This window comes from Danio aesculapii, chromosome 8 (genome assembly GCF_903798145.1).
Source record: "Danio aesculapii chromosome 8, fDanAes4.1, whole genome shotgun sequence".
NCBI classification, from domain to species: Eukaryota; Metazoa; Chordata; class Actinopteri; order Cypriniformes; family Danionidae; genus Danio; species Danio aesculapii.
The window spans coordinates 10,428,658-10,440,684 of record NC_079442.1 but is presented as its reverse complement, the minus strand read 5'-3'; the positions used below and the strand labels follow the sequence as shown (position 1 = coordinate 10,440,684).

The 12,027-nt window shown below is 35.9% G+C and overlaps 1 protein-coding gene across 1 annotated transcript in view; it reads left to right on the top strand.

Moving 5' to 3' along the window:
• LOC130234017 (PDZ and LIM domain protein 2-like) overlaps positions 1-10,097 on the top strand; it is a 57,074-nt gene extending 46,977 nt beyond the window's left edge. Inside the window, exons 4-7 of the mRNA XM_056464297.1 lie at positions 4,115-4,178; positions 6,792-6,940; positions 9,836-9,993; positions 10,084-10,097. Coding sequence (XP_056320272.1) covers positions 4,115-4,178; positions 6,792-6,940; positions 9,836-9,993; positions 10,084-10,097 — 385 coding nt within the window. The remainder of the gene's footprint in view (positions 1-4,114; positions 4,179-6,791; positions 6,941-9,835; positions 9,994-10,083) is intronic.
• The last annotated feature ends 1,930 nt before the right edge of the window (positions 10,098-12,027 follow it).

The following is a 12,027-nucleotide window of genomic DNA, read 5'->3' as shown; positions in this document are numbered from 1 at the left end:
TCATCCCACTAACTCGCTCACTACTTTAAAAGTCAATTTCCCTCCCCTTTAGAAGTTTAAAATGCTTTTCTGCCCACAAATGTAGCTTTTGCTCTCTCGCACATGCACTTTGAGCTCTGGGTCCATGTGAGTACATTTTTCCCATCTGACCTCATGTCTCTGACCAAGCCAGAAACAACACTGGATCGACAATGGCACTCTAGATGTGTGTGTGAATGAATGAATGTACTGTAACCTACAGTATTGTAGTATATGAATCAATGTAGGATATTCATTCATTCATTCATTTTTGGCTTAGTTGCTTTATTATTCAAGGGTCGCCACAGCGGAATGAACCGCCAAGTTATCCAGCATATGTATCCAGCATATGACCCAGTTGAGACTCGAACCAGTGACCTTCTTACTATGAGGCGACAGCCCTACCCACTGCGCGACCGCACCACCTTAAGTTCATATTATTATATTTAATAACTGAATTAACATTAGTAGTAGGATCCGGACTGGAGTCAGGACTTTGAGAAACCCTTGCCTAGACCTATAGGCTCTTTCTCAGTTTACAGGACCCAATGTTTTTTATATAATACAAACTGTATAAAATTTGCCAGGATTTGTAAACAAGTTTTATTTATATTGTTTTATATTTCCTGCACGATTAATACAAAGCTCAGCTCCAGATTTCCTAATATTGAGCCAGAAACTGAAGGGTGAAGAGGGAAATATAATAGGAATACAATAATTCAAAGGGAGTATGGCATTAGGGTGAAATTGAGTGAAACAAGGAAAGAAAGATAAAACAATAAAATTGTGTGCGACGCATGACGCACACACAAGCATTTCAAAAGTAACTTATCCACAGTAGACATGGGACATTATTATCATCCATAGGGGCGTCTGTCTGTCGGATTAAACTATAATGAAATGGCAACAGCTGAGAGAAAAAGAAGATTCATGTTTGATGTCAAGACGAAAAGACCGTAAACAGTATGAGGAGGAAATACCTGATAAAAACAACAAATCTAAATTAATTTGCATTCATATGCATTCATTTTTTGAGAAGCTGTTTCCTCACGTGTTTCATTTTAGCTGCGGCAAGTTTAGCTAACCCTGATCTAACTCACGCTAGGTTCATGCGCTGTCTGCGTCTGCCACGATCGTCGTGACAGCAGAGGGTGAACTGATGACCTTCTCTGCCAATCACAGTCATTTCTGTTGAGCACGTGAACGCAATGGCAAATCAGCGCTGTTTTAAGAAAGCCATCAACAGTGCCTTAAATGTTAACGGGAAATGAATGACAAGTCTAATATTGTGAAAGAATCAGTTCATTGACTTGAGTTTGATAAATGGCATCTAAAACGTGTGTTTGGGAAAGAAAACGTTAGTTAACTAGTGCCATTTCCCTTAACTTAGCTGAAAATGAGCTCTGATATCCCTTTTTATTTTCACTATTCATTCAGAATGGAACGTAGGGTCACTCGGAAGGCGGTGAAATTATAAATTTGTGTCACTTTCTCTTCGCTGATAAGATATACAGCCAGGTACACAACGTTCCTATGTAACTCCCAACGATACTTCTTGGTTTTTTCCCACTGCAGCCTCGATTTCACTTTTAAAAATGGCGGCCCGTGAAATCAGTCTATTAAGCAAGTGAGAGTTGGATGTGGTTGGAGCTAAACTGTGCAGAGCTCTGGCCTTCCAGGAATTGAGTTTAAGACATTGATCTAGAGTGAACAAAAACTACAATTTAGTTTGATTTGGAAATAGATCAACATATAAACCAGATTACGTTTTGGGGGATGAGTGAAGTGAACCTATTTTCTTAATTGCTGAGCTTTTCTTTTAAAGTAACTGTGGTGTGGTGAAGTAATACAAGTGCATTGGGTTGTTTACGTAATTGGACAAAAACAAAGTATTTCATGAGAAATAATAATAATGTTTTTCAAATCATATCTTGGCTTTATGAGGGGGAAAGGGGATTTGTCTGCTTCCTGAAGATGTAGAGCTCCAGCTCTGAATCAGGCCCCTGTGTGGGTCCTTATTTGTGTAGTTATAAAAAGCCGTCTGTACCGAACATATGCCAGGAAAAGTTTTATGATAAATAAATGTTTTCAGACATGTGACACTCTCTGGTTCTAAGTTCTGCTAATGCATTTAAACAAGACAGTGTTGTTTATTTTACTGTGAGACTTTTTTATGCTAGTTGAACCTTCAGCACTTTAATAAATCTATCACTCACCACAGTAGGGCTGGGCAATATTGCAAAAACATTTATGATATCATGTTTTCATATAATCCGGTATCAATAATTATTTAATTTTTTTTTTAACAATACATTCAGGAATCTTAGAATTTTCTGTAGAAATTAAAAAGCACTGCAGTGTTTGCATGCGCTGTGTTTGTCTGAGGTAATTAGTCTGCTGTTATTACTAAAATGTGTATAAATTAAGTCGCACACCATCACTGGAAATTACAAACTTAAACCCTAAACTTATTGACATTGCTTCCAAGGCACACGCTTAGCAGCCACATTTTAATAAAATTATAGCCTACATACAGAAACTTCATACCGAATCTTCTTTTTTAATGATATTGACAATGGTGTTCGGTCAATAAATATTGATACTGATTTTATCGCACAGCCCTACTCCACACATTCTTTTTTTATTCTTTATTTATTGAACATTTTAGATATTTAGAACTATATACCACAAAGCCTGAGATCCACCCAACAGAAAGGTGATGTTACGGCCCAAAACCCAAAATTGGCTCGATTTGTAAAATAAAGGTTTGAGCCGAACATATAAAAGACACAAATGGTTGAATATGACTACCCGTCAATAGATTTTTAATCTCATTAAATCAACTTGCAAAAGAGATGACAAAATAGGAACATATCTTTAGACGGGTAGGGCAGCTAAACAGCTCCCTGACTATAACTGTTCAGGGGAGTCTCAGGTGATTCTTCCAGGCCACTGCTTTCGTTTGGTGAACTAAATAAATAAGAAAACGTGACTATGACATTTAATCCACTACCTGCTACAAAATAAAGTATCAAAATAAACAAACAAAGCAAAATAGTTTAACACATTAAGAATGATAAAGGATCAAAAAGTTAACAAAACATAACATTGAAAAAGAGCGCTATGCGGAGCGATCCTGGCTGAGCACAGCCAACCTGACAGCCTGAGAGCAAGCCAGCGAGAGAGAGAGAGAGAGAGAGACTGAGCCACCATTCCCGTCAGCCTTATATACATTGAATCCCCAGTGATGTCACTGGCGTCATCCAATCCAGACATGCTGTTTGCAAACTCCACCTACAACTCAGACAAGCGCAGAAAGCACACAACCATAGCAAATAAAAAAATTAATTAAATAAACACAGACCCGCGTAACAGGTAAATAATAATAATAATAAAAAAAAAACTGGAATAGTGGATTATTAGGTACAAAATGAGGATTGAAACATGTCTGATACAGTCTCCCTCATATTTCCCACAGTTTTCTTGCTGGCACCAATTATTTTGGCTATGGTATATTTCAAACTATTAATGGAAGGAGAGATTCCAAGCAAGATCAACTGCAGTAGATGGATCCAGCAATAGTTTCAGGATCCAGCAGCAGTGGTCAGAACAACAGAGAGAATTATTCTTTGGTTAATGAATAAGGAGTGACAAATTGTCCTGCAGCAGAAGGAGTAATGGGTCTCTTTGGATCTGAGTTCTCGTTAGATCTGTAGGTCTCATACTGTGGATGAGAACAATGAAATTTGGGGACTTTCCCAGAACATATGCATATAAGTACCAACTCTCCACACTTTTAAGAGAAAATATCACTGTTCCTATATAAAGGTAGTGTTGAGGTTTCAATCATAAGGTTTCTATCACTTTGTTTATTCTTTCATTCTTGTGTTTTGTGTTGTCATTGTGTGTAGAGTTAAAGTTACAGCATAACTTGAGATTTTCTTTTTCTTTTGAAGTGAAGATTATTTATCATGCTTCTTTATCAAAACAACATGATGGGTTTGTCTTTTTAAATGTGCTTGTATCCCCTGGTTTATGGCAAATTTCCACCATCCACAAAAATTCCATCTCCTAATGTTTGATTCTTCTCACACAGACCTGCTCCCCCCACTCCTGGTCAGACTAATGGGATTACAGAGCAGCTGGTTGGACGCTTTCAGGTCAGTAAAATACAAATTCATCTTTATTTCTATAGCGCTTTTACAATGTAGATTGTGTCAAGGCAGTTTAACATAGAATTGTTCTAGCAAATTGAAACTGTCAGTCCAGTTTTCAGAGTTGAAGTTCAGTTTAGTTCAGTTTAGTGTGGTTCATTTTTCACTGCTGGAAGTCCAAATACTGAAGAGTAAATCCATCGATGCGCAACTCCACAAGTCCCAAATGAGAACACGCATAAAAAAATAAAACAATAAACACTAAACCTGGTGTTTGAAATTTTTTTTTTTTTCAGATTTGAAGTTAGAGTCTGCTTAAAGATTTATAGTTTGTCAGGTTTAGCTTGGATAAAATTTCCCTCCAATGGTGTAGAAAAAAAAAACATATAAATTTGCAAATAAAGGATGACATTTGCAAATAAAGGGTGAGCCATAACCCATTGAAATAAAACAGCAATTTTGAAGTCGTAAACAGTATACTATGCTAATGTCATATTACACTTATTCTTTTTACTTTTTACAAAAATGGTGTACTGTACATGTAAATGTTACTCTGAAATGACTAGTAAAAAAAGCACATTTGAAATGTAAATGCATAAATTGAAAACTTAAACATTTTTTTTAAGTTAACATTGTACAAATGAAAAATTATATTCCTACTAAATTCTGTCATGAAACAATATTGGGTGTGGAAACTGACAGGGCACACGTCGTGTAGTATATTAGTGTTAATACAGTTGGCATAGAGGCCAAGGTGCACTTAGTACATTAGTCTTAATCCACTCAGCAAGGTAGCCCAGGCACACATAAGTAGAAAAACATGCGGTCACATTGCATTGCAAGCATTGCAGATAGATTGTTTTGAGGGCTGATTATATTTTTTTCAGATATGCAATATAGATGTTTGCTAAGGCAACTGTTAATGTATTCACTGAATAAAGTTTTATTGATTTGCCTTCATGTTCTCCTGCTTTGTTGGGTGTTACACAGGGTTTGACATTAACCATTTTGATCACCAGCCACTGTGGCTAGTTGTTTTCCAACGTTACTAGCCACCTGTGATTTTCACTAGCCACAACTTGGTTGTTAGGAAAATATATTTTTATGCATAAATTTGACAAATTTTTTGTTATGTCCACATGCCTCCTCATTCATATGTGTTGTGTATGACCTTGCTCAATAAGCACGAGTATATGTGTTGTGGTTTCATGGTGTCACATTGCAATTAGTTTTATTTCACATGACCTTTAGGGCTTAAGGCTAAGGATTTACCAATGTTCTCTCTAGCCACACCAAACTAATAATTTCCTTCCCATATTTTTTAAATAATGTGTTAAAACAAGCAAAATATAGCAGTATACACACACTTTTTGCTCAATAAAAATGTTCTTAAAAAACCATTGACATTTAAAAAGATTATTTCCATGTAGCCAAATCTATACACAGTAGTCTGTCCTGGCTAAAGGTCCCAGATTACCTGTTAACTATACAATAATGGAGAGTAAATCTCATATTAAAGCAATGTTATTGTAAAGGACAATAATTAAACCATATTAATTAAAATAACTGTAAGCAAAAGAAAACATGTGACAAACATTCTGTGTGCGATTAATGAAAGGATGATCAGGTGAACACAGTTATATTATATTAACGTTAAATCTACGCATATTTTCTGTTCAAAGAATGGTTAAAGTGAAAGTAGCAACTGCTGCTGCTTACAAAAAATCTCAAGCTCTTGAAAGCAGCAGGATTGTGGCACCACGAGTAACACTTTTTTTTCTAGTCTATTTAAAAGAGAACAGATCGCACCTGTTGCAATTTCAGGCATGGTTGCTTAGCACAAGTACTGTAAATGGGACACAGGAGCTTTTAAGCACTCGCAGCCATCACATCAGCTGTGCGCGCGACACTAAAGCCCTAGTCAGTGAGTGAGAATCGCCTGATCATCCTCCCATTCAGTATTTACCTGCTTTCTTTTGCTCGCCCGAACCGTTATCAATCGTGCTGCTTCTTGATTCTAAGATCACATTTGCAGGCATATTGACAAATGGTCATAAACTAAAACTTTAGTGAGGAGCCAGCACTGGCAATTTTAAAAATTATTTTCAACCAGCCAAAGTGGCTAGTGGGAGTGGCTGTCTAACCCGCCACAGCTGAAATCTACCCGCATTTGGCGGGTTGGTGGGTGTTAATGTCAAGCCCTGGTGTTACATGGACTTTATGTTTGCAGCAGCATTGTGTTATTGTCTCAGACCTTATATTTCTAAATATACTAGCATTGGTTTCTGCTCTGTACCAAAAATCAAAACAGCAGCAGCATAGCAGATCCACGCTGCCGAGACAAAACACATCGACATTGCCAAAGACAGTTTATTACAATACTAAATCTTTCAGACAGTTGTCATGACAGAAATTTAATCTTTCCAAATAAAAAAAAAACAAAAAAGTTTGTATGTAAAATAAAGAATAAGTAAAAGTGTTCAGTGTTGCTTGCCTAGGAGAAATATTATTGATTAGCCCTACACATTCTCATCTGATGAATGCATTGATAAACCAAGACTGCTTGATGAATGAGGTGTTTTTTTTTTTGTTTTTTTCTCTCTCTCTCTGGTTGTGCAGGAAGCTGTGCAGGTGAGTCGAGATGAAAACCAGAACTACAAAGAATACACCATCTCCAGCCCGGCATCTCTGTCACCTGGTCCGTATACACCAGAGCCACCTTCAAGCCCCGACCGCAGAGGGGGTAGGATCACACCCACCAATAAAAGGTACAGTTTAAACACAGAGGTTTGCTGCTGTCACTGTGAAACAATATCGTGTACTGTATATAAATAAGATTGTTTGCTGGTAATGATACATAATACATGTAATTGATGATTGTAGCAAATTTACTCATGGGGAAATAGACAATTTATTTAGTAATAGTCTTTCCTCTACAGAAGCCACATTTACTGGAGGCTGGTCTGGCCAATGATATAATATACCTTGCATAAGTGTGTAAAGTTTCTTTGATTGTTTCTTGGTAATTTTGCATAGTCAAAGTGGATTTGCAATCCTGAATGTGTAAACTTTGATTAGAATACAGCATTGTTGTACAATTTATGCACAGGTGAAATACTCCAGTGTACACTGGATCCCAAGAGAATCATTTTGATGGACTTGAGATACTGTAGCTAACACAAAATTATTTAGGAATTCTAAAAAAGACATGCATTCAGTGTATAAAATATCAAGATCAATGGACAAACAAAATGGTGAAATGGCTTGACAAATCAGGGAATGATATACATTAGTCCAGAAGACCATTTATAGAGCAATTATGGATAGCCATGACTTTTAATTATGAGTTTCAGTATGTCTGTACTGAAACAGAACACAAGTGTTTCCACACAGAAACAAGGTCTTTAGTGTTTCCTAAACACTCAATTTTTGTGGGTCAAAGATGCCAGAGTATGACACCAGGTGTGAATGTAGCAAAACTTGAATTAAAAAGGCATTAGATTAAAGTCACCTATGAGTTTGGAGGCAGAGTTCAATCTTTTTAGGGCATAAAGCTAAACTGTGTCGAGGGTAGAAATGATAAATCATGACCGGCTTGAAGAATGAGGGGTCCATTGATTATATTTGTTAAATATTACAAATAATTGCATGTCTCTGATTGGTCTCAGATGATACATGACTGAAAATTGTACCCGTTTTCTATTTGCAATGTGCAGAAAAAAGAGAATAGTTCAGTGCATAATTGCAGTTGAAATGTTTGCGTGTGTGTTCTGAAGCCCTCCCATGGACACATACGCACATGTACAGTGGTAAGCGAAAGTATGTGAATCCCTTGCAGAATCAATGAATATGTTCATTTTTTTAACTAGAGTAACCTTTGATTTGGCCCACCAACAAATCAGAGAGGAGATGAACAAATAAAGAAGAAGGTTAGGGGCGAATCCCAAATGATGTTCTTTGTTTGAAGAATTTTACTTTTTTACTTTTTTAGAATTTTACCTTTTGTTTGTTTGTTTAATGGCTGAGCTACAAAAAAAGCAAAACTGAAATTAAATGTTTCAATTAAATGTGAAAAAAATTTCGTAGCCTCCTTTGTTCACGTTGAGACATTTCAGTTTAAAGACCAGGGAAAGGACTTTATTCTTTGCCATAAAAGTGATGCTACTGAACATACACACAGGAACCTAATGAAAATGCTCATTTTACAGGGAAATTTGTAGACTACATTTAGAGGTTATTGCATCTAAGCTCTTCATATGTATGTATGCATGTATATGCATTGTGTTATAAATGAGATTGCTTATGGTTTTATTATAAGAAGTACATTATAAAATGTAATAGATGTATATTTCCTACATATACTTATTGCTACAATTACAGTATTTTTAAATATGTTTTTATATTATTAAATTAGGATGCTACCATGGCTGCTTTAATGTAATACAGTTTGGTATATTTACCATCACGCTCAATCAAGTTTGGATTTTGGCCCTTTATAAGAAAAAAGTTTGGGAGACCAAAACCAATGCCAAACTGTTTACCTACAGTTCACAAGACAAAAAATGGCTAAACTTAAATAAGTTAAAAAAAAACTTGAAAATAAACCTTTGATGGAACAGTATTAAATAAACCTATTTTAAATATAATTTTGTATGCTCTCTGTTATTTTATTTTATTTTATTTCATTTAGTTTTTTCACATTTTTTACTGATTCTGCAAGAAGTTCATAAACTTTCACTTACAGTACCACTTTATATGCATGCAGATACATGCTTACACACAGTAGACTCAAACTCCACTTTATCTGTTCTCCTCAGCTTTAAAACCATAAATGACTGACGTCTTACAGACTGAAGCACATTCCATGTCACTGCTAATGAAGCTCATTTGATTAGATTTTGTGATTTAACATTTACTCATTTAGCCGATGATGGATTATGAGCAGATTCATTAATTATGGATTAATCATGTTGAACTTGGCAGATTCCTGCATTACAGCACAGCATGTTGCTGAGAAAGTTAGCTTTTTTGATACTGACCAACTAATAAAATCTGTATTGCACATTAGGGTCAACGCTGTATAATTGGAGTACAACTATATAAATAAATGTGTAAAAACAGTAATATTGTGAAAAATCTTACTTTGATGACAAAGCTAAAATTTCAGCAGCCATCATTCAAGTCTTCAGTGTAACATTGTACTTTTTTGTTCTAGTATGATGATTTGGTCAACAAGAAGCATTTCTTGAATACTAATATGAAAAATAATACTGCTTAATATCTATTGTAGATTATTTTTTCAGTATTTATTTAAAATATATATTGTAACTACCCCTTTCTCAACTGTAATGTTTGCATTACTTACTTACTCCCAGGGCCGTTTATATCAAAGTTGATATTTAGCCGCACCGTGCTGGTGTTTCGTAACATCTAATTTTTATGAGGCGAGTCGTTAACCAAATGCTCAACCCCTAACCTGGAGGACCATAATGTTTGTATTATTTTTATGTATTCTTTGCTTAATAAAAGTAGCATTAAAGTGTCTTAAAGAACTAAATAAATTTGTCGAACGGTAGTATATTTACAACCCACATCAAACCTTGCTTAAATAATTTCCCATAGTCTTGTAGGCTACTTAAGCTAGCTATTTCTTTATTTTTCAGCCTGCAGTTCCATTCCTGGTCCTCAGAGGAGAAGAATGTACAGAGTCACAGACTCTCTCGGCCCCTCTCTCAGGTACAGACAATCTCTGAACACCTTTATAAGAAAAAAATGACAGATCTGAAGCCACCATTTTATTTTGAAATAGAAAATCAGGATGGCACGTTGTTATTTTTATTTTTATTTATTTATTTATTTTTTTCCAACTTGTTCTAATTTCAAGATCCATTTTGTCTCTGGTCTGAACCAGTCATGGCACAATAAGCAACAACTAATGGAACGTTGCCCTTTTGCCATAGACTTGACACCATAGACTTCAGTGTACACCATAGCTAGCACTACACTCCACCATAAATGAAGACAAAATTAATCTATTATTTATATACTTTATATGTAGTGGAGTATTTTCATTTTTAAAATGGTTTTATTTGACCAAAATGTGCACTTATGTCTATATAAGTAAGTATAATGTGTTCTTGTAAATGTATATGACTGCTTCTTTGTATTTTTATTCAGTTTCTATACTGAATGTGAATCAGTACTGGATTTTACATGTTGTCACATGAACAAGTGAAGTTGATGTTGATGAGGTCTGGTAAGTCTCAATGTGGAAGGCATCTGCAGCAGAACATTGACGTTAGTTCTGCTAAATGCAAGCACTGTAAGGGGCTTACTTGTTTGTTCATCTTACACTGAACCTTCTCACGAAAGAGGATTTCTTCACTCTGCTCCTGAAATGTGGCTCATAAATCCATTTAGTCTCTGCCGGTATAGGACCTCATGGGAAAAGCAGGTTTTCAGTGGGACAATTTAACCTTAATGGTTCTTCACAGCAGGCTCCAGATATTACTCCTAGGAAATGAGATTATGATTTCCATCCGTAAATACCATTCATAAAAGAGTTAACATTTACAATATTTTCATAGCAACGTTGAGTATATAAACTTTTTGAAAAGGTCACCTCACCAGGCTGATGGTTATGGAGTCTCAATCTGGAAATGGTTTATCTAGAACATTATTGAAACAGTGTGACTGACCTTTCGTTTAGCTTCTTTTAGCCTTGGTTTTATTAGCATCATCAATAGCTCACTGCCTATGAGTTCTTATTTCTTCATGATGCCTGGGCTCTTTAGCATCTTGGGGGCTAAAAAAATGGAAGAACCGGCAGTAATATGTAGGGAAAGAGTTACAGTACACAAAGTCACCGCAAAGCCAAAATTGTGCAAATGAAGTTGTGGGAAAGTTATTGCGAGATATGTCAGATATTTAGTAATCTCAGTCCCACAGAAGTTTCAACAAGGCAGATGTCAGAGCAGGGAAAAACAGTCGGGACCTTTGATGGCTGAAGACATTCCAGCCATTTTATCAGTGTGCGGTTGTTAAATATACACACATTCATGACACGGCTTATTAAACTCAATAACATCCCAATTCCCCTAAAAGAAATGCTTGGTCCTTTTTAAAGATGACCATTTGAATGTTTCTAAAGAAAGTTCACAGAAGGCCTGGGAGATGTCAGCATGATGATAGTGACACTGATCATTGGCCTTTGTCAACAGAAGTCTCATTATTATGTTGTGAAAATGTCCAAAATTCAAATGTTCATGTGGACAGAAAGTTTACAAATGAAAGAAATAGCGTCTTATCATTGTAAATCTATAATTTACTTGTCCTTGTGTTATTCATAGATGAAAATAAGCTTATTTCGGCTTTTGATGGTATGTGTACAGTGCCAAGTGGTCTAAGCCATGTGAGTCACTGTCATTCAGCTTATGTTTGCAGTATTTTAGATTTGGAATGTTTGCGAGTTTGCTTTTAAGATATTTTAGTACTCTTGAAATTTCTTGTTTTCTGCTCAAATTGAATTTATGGAAGTGACTGAAGACTGCCATTCATATGCACGCGAATGCGTCAGACCAGAAACGCAAGGCCGTGTGTTAAGTTTCGCAGATCGCTGCATTGGAAAGTTCAAGCTTGGTGAACTCTGACCTGTGAAATCGCATAACTTGACAGCGTGAGACCAATCGAGGATTAAAACATGACACTCTCTGTGTAGGAATTTAAAATATGGAGCAATCGCTCGCTTTTTTTAATGTCTAATCATCTTGTTTAATTCCACCCCTTTTCTCAGTGGCGGCAGAATTTCACAAGCTCAAAGTCTAGTGTGACCGCAGATTTAAACTGGACAAAAATA